Source organism: Plectropomus leopardus, chromosome 4 (genome assembly GCF_026936395.1).
Source record: "Plectropomus leopardus strain MGB_pleo_1.0 chromosome 4, ASM2693639v1, whole genome shotgun sequence".
Taxonomy (NCBI): Eukaryota; Metazoa; Chordata; class Actinopteri; order Perciformes; family Serranidae; genus Plectropomus; species Plectropomus leopardus.
The window spans coordinates 21,921,567-21,942,706 of record NC_142179.1 but is presented as its reverse complement, the minus strand read 5'-3'; the positions used below and the strand labels follow the sequence as shown (position 1 = coordinate 21,942,706).

The 21,140-nt window shown below is 40.2% G+C and overlaps 1 protein-coding gene across 3 annotated transcripts in view; it reads right to left on the bottom strand.

The window, feature by feature from the left end:
• Positions 1 to 57: 57 nt before the first annotated feature.
• homer1b (homer scaffold protein 1b) overlaps positions 58 to 21,140 on the bottom strand; it is a 33,088-nt gene continuing 12,005 nt past the window's right edge. For all 3 annotated transcript variants that reach the window (XM_088076844.1, XM_088076843.1, XM_088076842.1), the window contains 7 exons: positions 20,586 to 20,717; positions 17,444 to 17,536; positions 11,643 to 11,791; positions 4,434 to 4,590; positions 4,092 to 4,202; positions 3,926 to 4,006; positions 58 to 2,662 (listed from right to left, as the gene is read on the bottom strand). In XM_088076844.1, coding sequence (XP_087932970.1) covers positions 2,471 to 2,662; positions 3,926 to 4,006; positions 4,092 to 4,202; positions 4,434 to 4,590; positions 11,643 to 11,791; positions 17,444 to 17,536; positions 20,586 to 20,717 — 915 coding nt within the window. In that variant the 3' untranslated portion in view covers positions 58 to 2,470. The remainder of the gene's footprint in view (positions 2,663 to 3,925; positions 4,007 to 4,091; positions 4,203 to 4,433; positions 4,591 to 11,642; positions 11,792 to 17,443; positions 17,537 to 20,585; positions 20,718 to 21,140) is intronic.

Below are 21,140 nucleotides of genomic sequence, written 5' to 3'. Positions count from 1 at the left end.
CACTGTTGGAAAAATTGAGTTAATAAAGTAGAACAAAAGCGATTTGCACACACTGAATTCGGCTGTCACTGTATTTGAATATAAAACATAGCATTTCTCAGTTCACAGAGGTGTGTTCTCAGCCTGGTGGAGGCTGAAGGATTTAGTTTGGCTGAAGCACCAACAGGTGTTGGCAAATCCTTTCACCTGCAAACACACACATCTCACCAATCTACGAACATCATTAGCCTGAGGTACCTCTTTAATATCATGAGTTCAAAATTACTTTAAATAGTCAAAAATATTGCCAGTCTTCTCATACCTCTAAATACAATAATAATAATAATAATAATACCTACATTTAAATACCATAAGTTACAAAACAGGAGAATGAAAAGCTTCTTATCCACTACTGTACAAAGGCATTCATTAACAATAGCATTATAATATCAAGGTATTCCATCTCTGTCATTCGACTGTCAGAGTTAACCAGAAAAAGAAAAAAAAAAATTGGGTAACTTCCTTTACATGGGTCTTATTCCAGTGTATTAACCTGTGTAACTAACTACAATATTTTAAGTACAGAATTATGCTGTGCTAGTATATAATGCAAATCTCTTGATATATAATGTAGTTACAACAGTGTAATAACACAGTGCAAACAGGGTGCTCAATTAAAAGGTAATAGAAGCAGCATTTTAAGTGAGGATATAACTTTTTAGAAATTGAGTGGTTTTAAAAAGATGCATTTTTGGATTTTATCAGTACAGGAGCTGCTTCAGAAGTGTATGTTTTGGTACAGAACGTTTAACACGATGTGTTAACATTGTGTTGCATTTTAAATATATATTGAAGAGGTTTTCATTGTTCACCTACAGACTAGATACTCTATAATAACTAAGCAATACTTTTTTTCCCGTGGGTTAATACACAACAATAAGCCACTGCAGGGCGTTACTGCATTTTAAGTAATCCATCCATTCATTTACAACATCATGAGTAGAAAGTTGTCTTATACAGTTCTATAATTATATCATCAGTGTTATATTCTGTGTAAAAAAAAAAAAGAAAAAGAATACAAACTGAGTACAGTTCTGTGTTCACCCGTGAGGAGTGAAAATCTGTGGCCAGTTTCACTGAGGGTGGAGATTTTATGAACACATAGATGACGCTCTGTAAGCCCTTCGCGATGCACTACTTCGACCAGACAGGGCTGCCACACAGGTTTTGCGGTCAACAGTAGTTCACTTTCTGTCAGACTGAGTATGGGGGGTGGGGGGGATCAGCTAAGTTGCATTTGACCTATCTGCATGAGTCCACTGAGTAGAGTACCTGATAGAGTTAGATAGAGGTGTCGTATAGAGCCTGTCTGGTATTGCTCAGTGTGTGTAGGTGTGTGTGTGTGTGTGTGCGTGTGTGGGCCTTGATGTCCAAAACAGGGTCTTTCTCTCACAGCACAAATCACACACACACATATTATGTACAAACATGTGTCCACGGCGCATATGTGCTTTGAAGGCACATGTTAATGTCGAAGGTCAGGCCTCGTTCGGGGAACACACACCACACTGAGTTTGGCAGGAAGACAGGTCAGGTGTTTGTGACGGTGGAAGCAGTCTGGATACGGGGAATCTAATGTCGAATTTATGCGTGGCAAAAGCATGCCTCAGGAGGATTCATCTATCATGTATTATTTTAAATGGGGTGTGGATATATAGCAGTCGGTAAGTAAACCAAACTTCATTTCCCAGCAGCCCTGTGTGTCCTGGCCAATAGATAAGACTGACTGATTTGTTGAGAGCCGTCCTTTAATTCTCTGTTTCCAGTGACACGCTTCGCTGGCAGCCCGGGCTCAAACATGGAACTCTGTTTCTCTGTACAGTAAGTCACTTTGGATCAAAGCATCTGCTAGTTAGAGGACAATATTTTCGTGGGATTTGGCAGCTTTGGCGCAGTTCTCTGAGTCTTAACAGCAATTATTTCCACATGACTTTCAACATTCCCCTGGGGGGGCAGTTTAGAGAGGAAGAGAAGGTGTGTGTGTGTGTGTGTGTGCGTGTGTGTGTGTGTGTGCGTGTGTGTGTTGCTGCAAGCTGTGGTGCAGCTCTCCCAGTCAAACAGCAGATGGCACTGAGGCACAGTTCTCAAGTTAACTCTTTGAAAGTGTGTGGGTGGGTTTGGGGGCAATTGCCATGAAGTGGAGATCAATTCAACCGAGGTTACGCCTACACCAGCCATTCAAAAGGCAAGATGAGGTAGTCCCTGCGTTGTCTCGAACTACAGGAGTGCCTGCGGTGGGTTGGAGCTTGATGCCTGCAAGGTAAATTTGGGGAGTTAGCTGCCCTTTTTTGAGCAAAATCAGAATTGGGGCAGTGTCTCAGTTTAAATGTGTGTGGAGGGTTGTAGGAGGAAGGTGGGTAAATTCGGTGTGGGTGAGTCGGGCTGTAAATTATCATATGGCTCTGTCTGTGAAGATTAGGCAGCTCCGTCTCTAGCTGGCTTCCTCTATGAGCCGAGCCAAGGTGTCTCTGAGCTCTGTCAGCTCAAAGATCTTGCCGTCCAGCAGCTCCAGCAGCGTCCGCAGGCTCTTCCTGAAATTCTCCTGCTCCTCCTGGTTCTCCTCCAGCCGCTGCTCAGCCCCTGCCAGCTGCTCCTCCAGCACCCTACTGCGCAGCTCCGTCTCCTGGAGGAGGACAAACAGCATTGTTGGCAGGTTTGTGTCATTAGGAGGTAAATAACATGGATGTATTAAGAGATCTGGATACAGCACTCGAGGCAGGGCCCCGTTCATTCCTGTGAAAGTTGCCCAGTGTTGCATGAAGCCAAAAAAAAGCTTTTTTTCCAGTGTGAAATTACCAAGGAGGTTAATAGAAAGGTTACAACATCATGTTTCGTAATATCATTGGGGTACAACACATGCACAGTAAAATCTGGTCTCCACTTTCTGAAAGATTCAACAGGTAGTGCACTATCATCGAACATGGTAATAATTAATTCGCGTCACAGAGGCGTCCGCCATCGGCTGTGTGTTGAAATATATTTGGAACGATAGGAGTGAGAATTATAATTCTGCAATCAGTAAAAGAATCCTCAATAAAAGACAAAAAAACAGATGCTTATGAGATGTATAGGAAATGCTTGGCCACCATCCATTCGAGTGAACCAAAAAAGTTCTGGCCCAGCGCATCCGAGGAGGCTAAAAAGGGTGCACCCAAAAAGCAGCTCAGCAAAGGCCATTGCTTTATTTGTAGCGCCTTCTGCTGTAACCGTTCAACATCACAGCTCCGGTTACCTTGCGCATGCGTCATACCACATAACTTCCATGATCCTTGGAAATTACCTGGATGATCGGTGCTGCTTCCGCATCATTGGTCTGATAGATTTAAAGATTAAATAGATTAATTCATGATGTGAAATTAGGCATTTTGAGGGGGTTGTAATGCTAAAAATAATATATCCGCTGAGTTAGAGACATCTCTTTTCCAACGTAAGTCAGTGGAAAAAGTATTTTTGGGCCCGATGGCATCACATGATGGACCGGGAGTTGTAATTCCACCGTGTGGCCACTACTAATTTATTTTTTATTTTATATAGTTTATTTGATAGAGTCAATGCGAATAAACATACTCCAACTTCTGACTACTAGAAACAAGCTGTAGTTACTGATGCCCAACATATAGAGATTAGAGCTATTGCTAGCTTCCACCTAGTAGTATTGGCTTCAAAGCCCGGTGCACTTCCTGGGGGGCTTGTGAGTAAGGACAAAGGATGTGCTGATACTTTGGGGGACAGTTATATGTTTAACCCTTTGAAATCTGATTAAGTTGGCTTGGTTTCTTTCAAAACATCAGAATAAGGCATTTAGCAACGACAGAAGAAATTACCCAAAAAGTGGCCAACCAGTGCTCCAGGCTGCAAAAGGTTAATGTCTCTTTGTATCACTCACCTCAAGTTTCTGGGTAAGGGTGTCTTTTTGCTCCATCAGATCGTTCATGTTTTCCAATTCCTCTTTCAACTTTTCCATTTCCTAAAGGACATAAAAACAGCGTTAAAGTCTGTGTAGCATGAATGTAGGGTGCTCTTTTCCCTATGACACACACACACACACACACCTCTTCTTTATCCCTTAGTGTGTTCTCCAGTTCCTCTATTGTTTGGTTCAGTTCGGTCTTCTGGGATTTGATCACTGGGGTCTGGTTGCTCTGGCACTCGAGCTCCGTCACCTGAAAGGACAACATGGAGATCAACGGAGACAGACGGGCACAACAAAATCAAGAACTTTTATGTCCAGACTACCTGTTCTTTACTCTCCCTCGTGCCAACAACTATCTCTGTTCTGTCTCCCGTCCTCTCATCTTGACTTCACACCATCCTTTCCAAATGATCCCTCCTATTTGATTTGAATTAATGAATCACACATGAAAACGAGAAAGCTTTCCTGTCCTGTCCCTCACCCGTTTGTGTAGTCTCTCGGCCTCCTCCTGGTAGGCAGCCAGTTGTTGTTTCCACTGTTTGACGTTGGCTGTGGACTCCAGCAGAGCTGCCGTTAGCTTGGCATTGTTTCCCTTTAGTGCCTCCAGCTCAGCCTCCCAGTGTTTTGTCATGGCCGGGCTGCAGATCAAAGGGATGTTCATACCGTCAGTTTACCCTAACAGCAGCATAACTTCATAAGTGCTCAAGTTTTCATGCAACGGATGAAAAAAATGTGCCAATCTGAAAACTGTAAAATCAAGTAGTGAATGTGAAGGTTTAGCTTTTTCACAACATATCAAAAACATTATTAGTCAGTAAGCACCATCCATCCGTCCGTCCATCCATCCATCCAATAGAGTATCTTTCGAATGGTTTTGAGTCTCTTTGTGGTAGTTTTGAGTCTCTGTGTCATAATTTTGAGTGTGTTTTTTGTTGTGTTGAGTATTTGTGTGGTCGTTGAGTCTCTGTGGTTACATTGCATCTCTATTGACATTTTGAGACTCTCAGCAATCATTGAGTCTCTTTGACACTGTTTTGAGTCTCGTAGTGGTCATTTTGTCTTATCTGTGGTTACTTTGTGTGTCTTTGAAATTATTACAAAGCTCTCCGCAGTTGTTGTCATTTTGCATCTCTTTGTCGTCTTTTCGAGGCTTGTTTGAAGTGTCTTTGTCATCGTTTCGAGTGCCTTTGTGGTTGTTTTAAGTCTTTTTGTCGTAGTTTTGAGTCTGTGGTTACTTTGCATCTCTAAGTTGTCATATCAAGGCTCTTTGCATTTTGAGCCCCCTTTTCATCCTCTTTTGTCTCTTTGTCCTCACTTCGATACTGTAGTTGTTCTGAGTCTATTTGTGGTCCTTTGGGTGATTTTGTGTTCATTTGAGTCTCTAGCGACCAATTTGAGTCTTTTTATGTCTCTTTGATTGGCATTTTTCAGATGAAGTGCTCCAAACTTCTCGGGCCTTAGGATTTGGGCTGGTGTGGCCATTCAAAAATCCACGCTTGCATCAATCCAGCCAACTTTGTGCCAGCACTAGAAACTGACAAAGGCTGCAGCGGGCTCTCAAGTTGGAGGTCGGCACTTTGTGGCCTGTAGCTGTGAAAGCAGCTGTCAGCCACATGAGTTGTAATCTGAGATTATATCCTCGGACTGGCTGGAGCCTAATCTGGTCCAGCTACTCACAGACGAGAAGATGAGATGAGAGATAAGGGAGAAGCGATTGGATGTGATTGGATTGCATGATGGAGAGGCAAGTGTGGGAGAAATAGGTGTTGAAGTGTAATATTAGATTTGTGTAAACATGTAACTCAACTTTCTGGAGGGAAAAATGCTTCTGCTGTGGATCTCCCCTGTTACATATGAGCACTGCAGGCATTCATTTAAGATTTACATAATGCCCACTCCCTGTCTCTCACGTAATGTCTAACTTAGGCGTTAGACTCGTTGTCGAGTACCGACATCGAGTCAAGTACCTTTGAAAAGGAGCTCCTACTCCCACATACCTCACAGTAATTCCTTGCAGCGGTGGAAACACACACGGAAAAACACAAAAGGAAGCTTAGCTCACTCAGGAGTGATGAGGGTCTGTATATGACCCATAACAATGTTGTTTTCAGTTTTGTTCCTCCCCCTCACTGACACACACACACACACACACACACACGTATATACTGTATGCTCACACTGCAGCAGTACTCCACTATGCCATAACACCCACTCTGTGAAGTGTAAAAGAGAGAAAACCCAGATCTAATTCACGCTGGACTCCCACGGTGCCTTCAGTTCTTACACAACAGCCACCCCCACTGTGAGCGCAAGTGTGTCTGTGTGTGTGACGCATGGGAGGGAGACGACACTTCATCCTACACATGCACATATTAACTCACACACACACACACACACACTGAGCGATGCTGTCACCAAGGCACACAAGCCCCGCCAATGTATAAACCCCACACACCAGCCTCAGAGAGCGGGAGAGCAGGCGAGACGTCAAGATGTGAAGATGGAGACAGACAGAGAGAGCAAGGGAGAGCAATGGAGGGAGAGAAAAGAGCGCAAGCTGTTTTGACACTGGTCTTCGTCTGCATTACACGAGTCTGGCAGAAAGGTTTTACCTGTGCACGATTCTGACTGAGGACAGCAGAGCTGAAGGTGTGTGAGACACACAGAGGGTAAGTTAGCTGCTACTGTGTCAGTGAACTGCTGATTGTTAAGATGATGTGATTTTTTACACAATGTAAATGCCTTATCAAGAGGATTTTATTAATTACTGATATTTTACAGTCGCTGTTCATTATGTATTTTTGTTATAATTTCACTGAACTGAAGAAGCAATCATTTCCTGTTTGTGTCAGCTTGAAATTCAAAGGCAATTTCTTTTGTATAAATTCAAGAAAAATTGAAAAGAAAATTCTGTATCTGGTAGGGAAGTTTTCAACAATGTTTATTTTTATCTGTATTTTTTTAATCAGTTTCATGTGAAACATATTCTGCCAACTAAAACACAATGTGTCACAATGAGAGACAGCAAAGGGGTGTCAGGACACTTCTTTTCATTTCAAATTTTATTTTGTTTTTTTTATTAGTTGAACATTATATATATATAAATTATTTAGATTGAATTCTGAATGTTTTTTGTGGTTTGAACATTACCTGTACTCACTGCCAGTATGCCATGATTGTTGAATAAAACATTAACACTCTGTTTTGTGTTTTACTACATTATGATGCGAAGTATAAATCTCCGTCAAGCTTCAGTAAAGTTGCCAAATGCAAAACATAAACTCGTGTACACCGAAGGTCTTTTTTACAGCCCTCTTGTGTGTCTGCCGTGTCCTGACTGCTGTGCGTTGTCAGGTAGGTTCTTTCTCCTCACTTCAGGATGCACGGAACCAGAGCGGTTGCCATGGCAGCACTGAAGGAATGGAGGCGCTTGTGGTACCCTGACGTATGACATCAGCAACGTCTCTGTTCACACGAGCCTACCACAAACCCACTGACAGACGCCTACATCCTCCAACACTGCAAGACCATTCACACACAACCAAGGCATACCCAACAAAAGGTCTTGAGATTTTCAGAAAACAATTCAAAACGACTCCACTGCAGACCTGCCAAACACGCCTACAGCCTGTGATATAAAAAAAAAAAAAATACCCTGTATCTCATCCTCCCCTCTCCTTCCTCTGCCCCATGCACCCACACACACCTGCCTACACAGCCGTGAGCAGCAGCAGTGTGGTGTGTATGTTATGGAGATAAGTGATCATTGTCTAATTGCAGACACAGAGAAACAAACCAAGATCATCAAAGAGGTCGAAAACACAGCAAACACCTGTGTGTACAGGTGTGTTTCTTGTGATGTAATATACAGGTAAACACATCGAAAATACACTACAAACTAGGGCTGCTGGATATAAGGACAATAACTGGGACGGTTGATAGATTTCCATTATCAGGATAAACGTGAATATCATATCCAGCAGCACCCAAAAAGACTATTTGGGTGCTGAATAAAATAAACTCTGCATACAATGGTCAAAAAAGTCTAAAGATCTTATTCATTGGTATATTTCATATCAAAAGATATGATGCAATTTTTAACAAAATGCAAAATGATTCCAGTATGTTTACGAGGCATTTTAAGAGCTTAAATAAAACTTTGATGATTAGCAGTATAATGTCATGAATCGCAAATATTTTGGCCAGGATAACTGTGATAGTGCTGTTAAAAAATTGCAATAACGATATTATTTACGATATGTACTCAGTTCTGCTTTTAGTAATCTGCTAAAATACAACAAATTGTTTAATTATAAAAAAATCAAATAAAATAATTTCCAATTTTTTTTATTGAACAAATTGAAGGTTAAGCTGAAAACAGGGGGCACCAATTAAAAAAGAGAATGATAGTTAAACTTCACAGTGCAGTTTATTACTGATAAAGTCTTTCAGCTAACGCAAAAAGTCCCTGCAGTCTTTCCGGTTGTATTTAGTGCAGGTGTTGACATCACAATGATGATAAAAAAAGAAAAAAAGACATGTTGTGTAGACCTACTTAGGGCTGGGCGATATGGAGAAAATCAAATATCATGATATTTTTACTATATACCTTTGTATCGATATTGTGACATGCTTGTTGTAGGTTTGACTTTGGGTGTGTTTAACAAAAATATTTACACAGTTAGATTGTTGACAAATAATCACAAGATATATGAATATATTGGTGGAGTGTAGAGGCTGATGTAGTTCAGAAAATGACATCACATAACTGTAATGCCGCCTTTAAAACCAGGAAATGTAAGAGGATGTCTAGTCCCATATCACAATTTTGTTATAATATCTAATCTAACAATTGACAGAAACTACATTTGAAGTGCAGTTTGAGACACAAGGAGTAGCTACTGTACAAAGTGATAGACATGTGTGGTGATGCACGCAGAGGATATTAAATTGAAGAAATGTGAATCATAACAAGAACAGATAGAAAAAGAGAGGGTTATGTGGTAAAATATTTGGACGGTCCTAGCATCTACCCTCTCTGCATATGCCTCTGAGAGAATGCGAGACTGAGGTTTGCTTGTTATGTCCATGCTTGCCACCGTGAATGCTGAGAGTCGACCCGGTCTCCCACGCATGCAGCATTAATAGACACATCAGCAGCAAGGCTGCAGCAGGCAGTGGGTGTCCTCTCTACATTCTGCTCTTACGGCACCACTCAGATCTGTGGAGCCTCACAGAGTTCATGATGGAGCGGCAGGGATTTCTGAGCATTTGCACTTGTCACAGACTTTAACACACTAATGAAAAACACCTTGAAATAATCTTGAAATATATATGTATATATATATAAAATATGGTTCAAGCCTCCTCTCAGACACAAGAAAAAAAAGAATGATAATACGTTATGCAATTGATTGATATCTTTAATTAATAAGAATCGCAACCAGAGAAATAATGAAATGAGCGGCACAAGATTACAGAGATTTTACAAATGAAAAGACCTTTGTGTACAGTCGACTAACAGGTGAAAGGAGATAACAGGGAAATTTCCTCTCCTGAGAAATAAAAACACTCAAATGCTTCAAACTCATTGCCCATGTCCTCCTGTTCATTTTATTTGTTCCAGTGAGTGTGTGAGAGCAGTTGGTGGATGTTTAGGTATCAGTGACTCATGCACAGACTTTATACAATGCATCGCTCTCTCTCTCTCTCTCTCTGTCGCTCTCTCTCCAGCCTCTGACACACACACACACACACACACTCACACACTCTCTCTCTCTCTGCGTCTGTCTGTCTTGCTCTTTCTCTGCCTCCCACTACCCACAGTATGTTATATAAGTCTTACATAAACGCTTCATCGACACCTTTTGGTGATGAACCTTGCGGCCACACCTCCTCAGAGAGCCATGATACAAATGAAAAATATTTACATGGAACTTTGACCTCTTTGTGTTACACAATCGACTGTATATGAACCAGTATTGACAATCACAAAGGATATGAATTTCAATATTCAGTCTGTATTCAGTCAGTTAACAGGACACAGGAATGTATACAGTGTAACAGTAGTAGTGCTGCATGCATAGAAGTGACGCTGTCACATATCCGTAATGCATCAAACAACAGAAAAATCAAAAGATTTCATTTAGAAAGATATTATTGCATTGCAGTAGGAAAACATAGAATTTAAGCATGCTCAGATTGGACAAAGTTATAACTAATTCCTCATTCCTGAGAAACACTTAACATCTTTTGCTGGTCCATGTGAAATGACAACGTGCGAGTAACTGATGATATTCATTGCACCAATATTCCTCCTAACTGGAGTGCTGTTTTACCTTATTGGTAAGCAGTTGGTGAACAGGCAGTGCACCAGGTTTTATAAAGAAGACCCTCCCTGCTGCTGGCCTACAATCAGGCTGTTAGTTTTTTGTGAAAGTTTGTGCTCGAACATTTTTTTTTTGTTTGTTTGTTTTGCGTAGTTATGATTTTGCAGTAGTCAGGACTTGTAATGACATCCCTATCAGAAAGAGCAGACCCGACAAGTCTTATACTGCTCCCTAGAGAGGAAAAACACGAGAGAGCAGCGGTGAATAGAGGGAGTTCACTACCATGCTGACACGCAACACGTATAGGTGCACGCAGACGAAAAGAAAGACACAGAGGAAGAGAGGTGTAGACATCTGTGCCCCAGACAAACAGAAAAACAAACAAAAAAAATCCTAATTATCTATTTTATACAAAATAAATGCAATACTTGCTTTTACTCCCATTTTAATGAGTTCAAATAAAAGATCTACTAGACTACTTTTTTAATATTCAGTGAATATAACAGTACATCCAACCGCCCTCATGTAACCACATCTCCACAACTGGCTTTCTCACCTGCGTGACGGTCCGAGACCAGCTACTACCATGAGCTAAGACGGTTTCAGAGGGTTTGTGCCAAAATTCTTTGGTTGTGCAATCTGTTTGGATGGCTGGTCTCAGACGATCTTGCAGGAGATGAAGCCAGATTTGCAGGTCCAGGGCTGGCTCACAAGACTGGTTGGACGCATTGCCAAATTCATGGAAGGACGGTTTAAGGTAGTGAAATGAACATTCACATCGTAGAAAAGAGATGTGGTGGAAATGGCATGCTCCCTTAAAACTGGGGGCATCTGTAGAAATGTGTTGTGTGATCAAACTGCACATTTTAGAGTCGCCTTTTATTGTGACCATCTGAGGGCACACCTGTGTAGTAAACATACTGTTTAATTAGCTTCTCGATATGCCACACCTATCAGGTGGATGGATTATAGTGTAGGCTATGTTGGCTATGTGTTCAGTTACACAGTTTTAAACAAATTTCCAAACAACGATTGGATGACAGCTTTTAAATAACATCCCCAAGTTTAAACTCTGTTACAGACCAGGATTTATCAAATAAAATCCATATGATATATAAATAATCATCAAATATTTAAAATTAAATATATTGTGTGCAGTGAAAAAGTATTAGAATCTTTCAGCTCATGAAAAATGGGAGCAAACACAAAAGTGTTGCATTTATATCTGTGTTCTGTGTCGTATTGTTTGTGTGGTCTGTGTGAAATATGACTGTGACAGTGAGCCTGATCAGACTGTCACATCTGTACTGTAGTAAACACGACAACACGGGACAGTGAACACATCACGGTGAGGGATGTACCTGTGTGCGAAGGCCAGTGCGTTCTGCGCCGGCTCTGGACGGGTGTCTGAGTTGGGAGTCGTGTCACAGATGTCATCTGTACCGTTGATGTTTTCCATGGGAGGAGTCACTGGGGTCAAAGGTGATGACAGCTCGCCTCCTGGAGACTCCTGCGTGTGACACAAAGTTGTTTAGCTGTTACAGCCTGTTAGACATCAAATAAATGGTGCTGCCTGCAACTGGTGTATGGGTGGAAACTTGATAATGCAGTGATCGCTGCTGCGCACACTTTAAACGATGACGGTGGCCATATCCAGGATTTTTGTACAGTGGGAGGAAGTGGAGACGTGTTATTCATCTTTATATACAGTCACTGGCTGCAACAAAGAACTATTTTCACTATTGATTTGTTTTTATTTTTATGATTAATTGATTAATTTTTACCCTAGAAAATTTCAGTACCACGGCCCAAGGTCATGTTTTCAAAAGTGTTGTTTTGTCAGACCAACAGTTCACATTTCAAAAGTGATTTGATTGTCAGTGATTACATTTTTGTTAAAAGATGTCTGAGAAGCAGGGACAAGGGAAGGTCCTTGATAATAACCTAAATAATGAGATAATCAGCAATTTTTTTAAAAAAAGAAGAGTTAATTTCTTCTTGAGGAGAATAAAGGAATGCTTTCTTTCTTTCTGAAAGTTTTTCTCAATTATTTTCTGCAAATTGACATAACATTTATGTCTTTATTATTTTATCACAGTGCAGCTGGAGAGACACGGGAAACGAAAGCGTTTGATAATTATAATAATTATAATTAAATAATTATACAACACCTAGGGAGTTCATGATTTCAAAAAGGTTGACTAAAATAATTAAACTGGATAAAAAATAGTTTAAAAACACTGCATGGTTAAATTGTTGTTTATATTGTATTTTCTACTTTATTCCTTATTTATTTGCCTAATTGTTCTGTGCTCTACAAAGTGGTCTTAATCTAAGATTCTGAGATGGATTGCTTCTGTCTCCACCCACATGCCTGGGGCATGGTTGTATTATAAGGAAGTCTCGCGCATGGATGTCTCGCGGTGTTTTCTCACTTGTCATCACTTTGACTCTCGTGATGGTCACTCCCCTTTAAAGGTATGTTGGTCGTTATTAAACAGCATCAAAAGTAACAGTAATAACTTGCTAACATGTCGAGAGGTTTCAAGATAGCTTGTATGACATTTTGAGCACCGTAGAGTTATATTTTGCCGAGGCTCGTGAGGTGTAAGAAGTCCCCGCTTAGTAGCACAAACCAACACCTCAATGGGCCAAGAGGTGCCGCCATTTTTTTTGTAAACTTTTAACTGTGAACTCATATTTTTTGGTGTATTTTGCATTGTTATCAGTATTTGTCATACGCTTTTATGCACTATTGTGACTTTTGGAAGAGTTTATTGAGCTCAAGTTGTTTTGTTGTGTAGTATTTGAGAAAGCAGGTATGTCTCAGTAAAATTCTGTGCATGTTGTAACCATAGACTTTATATACTAGGGGTGTAAATTACTGGTTTCATCACCATATGATATTATATCAGCACTTTGGAAAATGATACTATATTTGGCAATATCACAAAGTCTACCACCATGGGATTTTGATTCAATATGATTTAAGGGCTGGCGATCAATATGATCTGATATTATCTGCTCATTTAACACAGTCGGTTATAGAGGAAGCTGCCACCCCTTTCTTGCTTTTGGTCACAAAAAAAAATCAGCATTTAAATATTTGGAAATAATAAAAACTGGTTCATTTTGTCAGAAAAAGCTTTCTGGAAAAAAATATTTTCATTTTAACTCAAACCGTGATCTTTGTCTTAAAACTTGAGGGCTATCTGACTTGAAGACAAACTTCCCCCAACATCCTCAAAACATGGATTAATAACAAGATCTTTCAACAAAAGCATAAAGTCAGTTCAATAATAGGTGTCAAGTGTCATAGACAAAACAACTATCTTTAACATGCTGTCTCTCCCACATATACAACATGCTAATGTTATTAGCACAAGCCTATTGTATTTTACATTGTATAAATTAGCTTAGTGGCTAGTCGCCATTTCCTCTTCCCATAACTTAACCAGTTCACACTTATTATTTATGCTTTGCATCTCCCGACATAACCGCACAGTGGAATGTCACCCTGCGTGCACGTACGGCTTTTGTTTGCATAAGGCATGGGCTTTGTCTTTTAACCCTGAGTTATTCTGAAAACAAACTGATGATAAATGGCGTTATCCTCATCGTCTTTCTCTTTGCTGCGTGCCATCATCTGCCTGACACTTTGTAACAGTGACAGAATTTCAAAACAAAGGCTCATCTGAAAGAGGATGTTATAGATCAATGTGTTCAATTTGCATCAAAGATATGTTATTGTTGCTCATTTAATCGATATATCGATCTCGATATATAGGTATGCCAGAGGTCACCCCAGATTGTCTAAATGTTTCATCGGCTATTTATTTTAATCCTAAGATTTGTGCAGAAATTGTCTTATAATTACTGTGATTATAATTAACATATATAATGTAAAATGTGTAATAATTAACTTGAGTGATGTTAAGGTCTTATTACCAGAGATAAGATAAGCAACAAGATGAAAAAAATAATATCACAAATTAATTTGGATCATCCTCCTCACAGATCTTTTCATTGCTATGCTGTTGCTACAGCAACAGCTTTGGTCCTTGTTTTCTTCCTGTCCTGTTAAATATGGCCCTGACCCAATATCTGCACTATGCCCTAAGGTTTTCCTCGAAGTGCGCACTTGTGTGACGTTGAGGAAATGTGCACTAATGGGCGTAAATGTGCAAGGGGCTGAGAGCAGAGTTGGGACAGGTACATACATGTCATGCACTAACATCTTCGCTGTTTGGATCACCTAGGAGACGAAACATGGCACCGTCCGTCATCATGCTGTTTGCAGCACTGCTGCTAAAATAATCACAAATCCCCACCAGCAGATTATCTGGAGAATTAGAAACCACAGAAGAAGAAGGCTTCTAAACTGGATCAAAACACCGATGTTGATGCCCAACCAACAGGTAAATGAACGGGATAAACACAACTTCAATTTCCGTTTCAGTTTAGCCTCTAACACGGGTGATGTGTGCCTTTAATAATAGCTGTAATGTGACATGACCTTTTTGACTCATACAGAGCAATTTTACTGTTAGCATAATTCATATAGAAACAGGTTTTTGGCTAGAATAAATGGTGATTGGTCAGCAGTTTGGAAACGTCACAACCAAAGACTGTATGCAAAGTTGGACGACACGCCCGTGCTGTGCTTAAATGAGGCTAAACTATCTCAGATACGGGCGCTGCCATCTTCAGCTGGTGACGTCATTGAGCGCTGTGTGGTCTGATGAGGAAGGGGTGTGTAAGGGCGCAGGAGGGCGGTTATGATCAGCCCCGGAGACCCTGCGGTATTGCACCCCTCAGTGAGAATTGAGGCGCAAAAAGGAGCAAGTGGGGACAGGGTCATACATTAGTGCAGGAAATACACTTGAAACATGTTTATATCCTCCAGATCTATAAGGAGCTGACATGAGAAGTGATGGAGGTGTGTTTGTGTGTTGTGGCAGATGTGGTGCTGTCTGTCTCTCACACTCATAAAGCTCTTGCTGTGGTGGTAAAAATGTGAGCGTCTTCGTGAGCACTCAGTGTGCCTATAGGCCATTAAATAGCTCACTATAGCACTGGGAAATAGCAGAATTACAGATTAATGCTTATCTTTATATCCCATACAACCACAGAATTACATGAGAGACAAATCATTTAGCTGCTGCTCGTACATAAAACAAAGCTATTAAGACTCGGGGGCTTGGGCACAATACAGGAGCACAATGACACTGCCTGTATGTCTCTAATGGACAAGAAGGAAGTGAGAGATAAGAGGAAGATTATGGCTGGCGTTACATTTTGAGCTCCACATTCATTAGTATAACATTTTAATATCTGTACATGATGCACCTCCACTGGGAGTCTGGCCTACTGGGACCGGAGTATAGCATTTAGCTCTGTGTTTTCTCATCTCATTTTAGCGGAATAATTCCTCTGGTGTTTTTTTATTTAGAGGAGAGAAAAGATCTGGAAGTTAGAAAGAAAGCCAGCAGGCATGTGGGTGAAACAACGACTTTCAGTAGTGGAGCAGAGTGCAGCACTGCGGGCTCGTAGCAGGAAGGCCGCAGCCTTTTACAGTAACAGCAATCCTTCCAGTTTCACCGCTATCGTGTGGTGGTAGCCAGCGCACACGCAGCCTTCAGCCCCTGATGAGAGCGAAGCTGTCCACTTGGCTTCATTAAAAAACATCCTCCCATGGGGCGCATAAGGTACTGTAGCATTTCGGGCCATGTGGGCCGCAGCATTAATAGTACAAGTAATGGAGCGCAGTACAGCGGGGGGCTGCTCCCCAAGCCTCTGTAATGAACAGACGAGGACATGAAGCCTGTTAACAGCCTTTAGATTAAAGAACAGATTTCTCTGGGGATGCTCCTCTGAAACAAGCTAATTTTCTCTTAGATGCAGTTACACATGCCCTAAAACACTCTATTATTAGATATACCACACAAACAAATACCTAACATACAGGCTAATTATGCTCTCCAGTTTATGGTGAGTCCACAGACAGCTTTGTCTTTTTTTTTTTTTTTTTAGTGTATAGGGTAGAAACATACAAGGAAAATGTATCATATCGGTGTACATTAATATTCCTATTTATTTCAACCGCAATGTTAGGACCTCTCAGGGGTTCATACAGCAGTGGAAGGTAACTCAGTATATTTAAGCTGCTCACAAGTACTGCACTTTAGTACAGTTTTGAGAAACGTGTAGATTTTGTGCAATTTAGTTGTACAAAATCTACATGATATATACCATAATCCACTCAGCAATATATTGTAAAATACAATAGATTTTAAAGATTAAATTATTTAAAAAAAAAATCTTTTTTTGTTTGTAAATCCTTGGAAAAAAAACAAAGAGACATTTCCCCTCTAAACTTCTCAGATAATTTTTATTTAACTAACTTTTCAAACCCAAAGCAGTAAATAAAATTCAAAGATTAAACAACGTCCAGCTCCTCTCCCATTACTCACGGTCCCTCAGATTTATTTTGTGACATTTTGAAAGGGGCCTGACCCCTGACCCCTAAAGGGGCCTGACCCCTGAGGTTGCAGATTACTACCAACTGAAACTTCTCCTGTGTGGCAAAACTACAGTGGCTGACACAAAAATGTGAAAATGTCAGCGACCCTTTGTTGAGCAGGTGTTTGATTTCTGGATTACTACAGAAACAAAAAGTGGAAGAGGACCTGCTGCCTGTGTCGATATAAACAGCTTATTCTAAGGTAAAAATAAAACAATGATTTATATTTTCAGGCGATTATACACTAAAGATACATTCTTAATATATTCCATTTCTACCAATATATCTCCCTAAATAATTCTATTTTACTGATAATACTAATGTACTTTTACTTACACATGATTTTTAATAATGTGCTTGTAATTTTTACATAATGTATTAGTACTTATACTATCTGAATATGCCTTCCACCATGAGTGTCAACATTTTCAAAACATTTTCTGCTTGAGCTTTCTATGAAATTCATTCTTATTTCCTTAATTTTCCTCCTCTGGCAATAATTAACCAAACTGATAACACCATAGGGAAATCATCCTCTGGCTGACCTGTTCACCAGCTGTTCATTACACACAACATGCCCGTGACAGGAGGTCATGAGTGAGCCGACAAAAAAGCTATTATGGTGTGTACTGAACGTACCTGAGAAGGAGACGTGGCCATCTCCATCTTTTCTTGACTCTTCTCTTTAGCCAGCCGTGCTGCTTCTTTGTACTCCGCAAACTTTTCTGCAAACTGGACACAGAGAAAAGCCATCAGTATGGATTGTAATTCATACAATACTGTGGATTAATCTGTTCAGTAAAGCCATATGTGCGCACACACACACACACACACACACACACACACACACACACACACACACACACACACAGATCAGTGTATTAGGTCAGCTGTGAAGCCAGGGGAAGGATAGGGAGAAGCTGTTGCCAATAACGACCTGCAGTTGAACTTAGAAAAGAAGGCCCTTACCCATAATGCCTCAGCAGAAACATGAGCTAACTAGGTCACTGTTTGTAACCTCTCTATCACAGACACACAAACACACACACACACATAGAGAGAGAGAGAACAAGTAGTGTGTGCCACTGTGTTTTCCTCATTGACTTTATGCCTTTAATCTGAAGTTTTCGGTGGCTGAAGTTGATCTCGGGGGTTATTTTAGTCGAGAGCAAAGATACATCCAGCCTGAAGCGGTAAGGTGAGCTCAGCTGAAGAGCTTCGAACAAATATAAACACCCTGGCACATACACATATCCCCAATGTCCCTGTAGGGCGTGGTTCATCACTGACACTACTCCCACAATGTTACAGAGTAATTTAGTATAAGCTCTGCTGCAGAAGGCCGAGAGGAGAGCAAATCAAATTGACAGCGCTGCTGAAGCCGGTCGTGTGTCTGCCATTAGTGCAGTTGCAATGAGTAACTCAATATCATTTCACTTCAGTGCAATATAATAGATCTGACTGTGTGATCTAAATGCAGGAGTTCTCAGTGTAAGTGTTTCAGGAGTGTCGGCGCTGCAGTTAACTGAGAGGTGAATCTGATTATTTCAACTTAAGACCACAGAAAGTAACTCTAATTGGCTGGTAGGTGTCTGTTAAAACTTCAGATACACCTCAGACACAGTTCCTGTTCACAGTGTAACGACTGCTGTTTATCAGTTAACCCTTTGAAACCTGAGAAAATTGTTTTAATTTCTTCCTAAATATGGGGAGAGAGCAGTGAGCAGCTTAACAACACATGGTCCACAAAATATCAAGAAATTGGTAAAAAAAAAAAAAATATATATATATATATATATATATATATATATATATATATATATGCATGTTTTTTTCATGTTACATAATAAAATAAAATAAATAAATAATTGTAAGGGTTATAAATACATTTGTCTGGACATTTTTCCCTATATTTGACCATTTTAATTCATTCATAAATCCATTCTAATAATTCTCACCACATTTTTAAGACTAATTTTCAGGTCATTTTCCGTGTCACCTTTTACTAATTTCTTGCAATTTGTAAGACATTTCTTACTAAGTTGGCCATTGCCTTTGTCCTATTTTTTTTTTTTGAAAGAAATCAAACCAATTTGCTCAAGTTTCAAAGGGTTAAATAGCTTGTGAGAGGCACCTGAACACCACGTAAGAAAACTGATGTTGAACCAGATTTAAAAGGGTTAAACTATAGATGCTTTTGCAGAGGAGTTGGGAAAATGGAAAAGGTCTCTTAATATGCATTTTTTACTTTTATTGTTTTGTTCTGTCTGATTTGTGAAAATGAAAAAAAAAGAGAAACATCACTGGCACTCAAAAGACTTCACCCATTGTTAAGGACAATCATGGACAAGAAACGCATTCCAGTAAGCGTTTGTGTCCACAGTTGTCCTAAATAAATAAGTCTCATGAGTGTCAGTGGTATTTCTCTTTCTTGATTTTTGCCTTTACCGTGCACCTTTTTGAAGCTGTCAAATATATTCCAGAGTTGTGTGCACTGCCATTTTTTGCACATATCTGTGTGATTGGTGACAATGATGTAGGCATCTGTCCACTGAGCAGAGATCAGCTGGTGACAAAGTGTTGTGTGTGACACCTTCACTTCTTGCAGGAGTACTCCATCAATTTACTATTTCACTTTCATAAAGTTTTGGGCCTTTGGAGTAGATTTTTAAAAGGGTTGGTAAAAATCAATGTAGCAAATGCCCAGATGCCCTGATTTTTGGTCCCTAATTTGACTCCCGCTCCAAAAACCAAGCCAGGCCAGCCAGGAGACGATCCCAGTTATTTTCTCACACTTTGTACAACTGTTTTCACAGGTCATATAGTACTTCTCATGAGGAAGAAACTAGAGCTACAATGATTAATTGATTAGTTGCCAGCTATTAAATAAATCCCCAATTCATTCGCTAATCAATGAATCAGTTTAAGCAATCTTTAAGAAGAAAACATCCAAACTCTCTGATTCCCGCCTCTTAATTGTGATTATTTTCAGGTGACTTCACTCCTCTTTCACCTTAAACAGAATATCTTTGGGTTGTGGACAAAAACAAGACATTTGAGGACGTCATTATTGGCTTTGGGAAACACTGATAACATTTTCACCATTTTTGGACCAAAATAATCAATTAACCAAGAAAATCGACAGATTAGATGACGATAAAAAGAATCATTAGTTGCAACCCTAATGAAACTAAACTAAACCAATATATAAAACCAGTGGAATGCTCCTTTAAACTCTGAGGCATCATTCACTGGGTCCAACTTGAGGCTGTCCCTGATTTTCCCAACTTTTGCCCTCAAGAAACTGAAGTGTACACAGTCACGACCTTCAGGGCACACGACCACATGTTGGGCATGTCCCCAATGAAACAGAAATGTGTGAATGTGTGTGTGTGTGTGTGTGTGTGTGGTTCTGACAGTGGGAATGCTGTGTGCCTCTTAAGTTCACGACAGGGCTTAATCATACTGCAGAGGAGAGAAACCACCACCTACTCTCTCTCTCTCTCTCTCTCTCTCTCTCAATCACACACACACACACACACACACACACACACACACAACTTTCATAAAGACAAAGACACACACAGGAAAAAAAGCCTCATTAGGGCTTACTGCCAAGCAGATTCTACACCCTCAAAGAAGCTAAAGCAACTGGAGTTAAAAGAAAGTTGAAATGCCATCCTCTCTCGGGGACAGGGAGAGGTTTATAGTAGACATGGTTTGTGTGTGTGTGTGTGTGTGTGTGTGTGTGTGGGAGGGAGTGGGTGGTTGGAGGTGGTACCTTGGCTAGATGATGCTCGGTGGAGAATCCCAGGCCGTAGACAGTGTTAGCTCGACTGTCCGCCCACTGGCCAAACTTCTGTGAGGTCTTTGTGAACGTCATATTGGGACTGATGGTGCTGTTGATTATTGCCTGCAGGAGAGAGGAAACACATATAATTCATATTACATTAACGTATTACTGCAGTGTGTTGAAGTGTGTACAAAAGAGCGAGCAGGTCAGATGTAGAGGCGAGGAGAATTTAAGCCCAAGTGGTTTTTGTGTGTCTGAATGAAGATTATTTGCACCACAAATCAGCACCACAGGTGAAAATAACAATGGAACGTGCATATTGTTGGACGATACAATTAAAACATGAAATCTCTACTTTAGCTTCTTGGTATTATTGTCTCGATTGTGTTCCCAGCCTCTACAAAGAATACTATTGTAGTAACAAAACAATTCACCAGTTTAGTCCATTAGTTGATTGATAGAGACTTTATCAATGATTTTGATAATCAAGTAATCATTTTAGATATTTATCAAGCAACAAATATGAAACACATTCATGCTTCA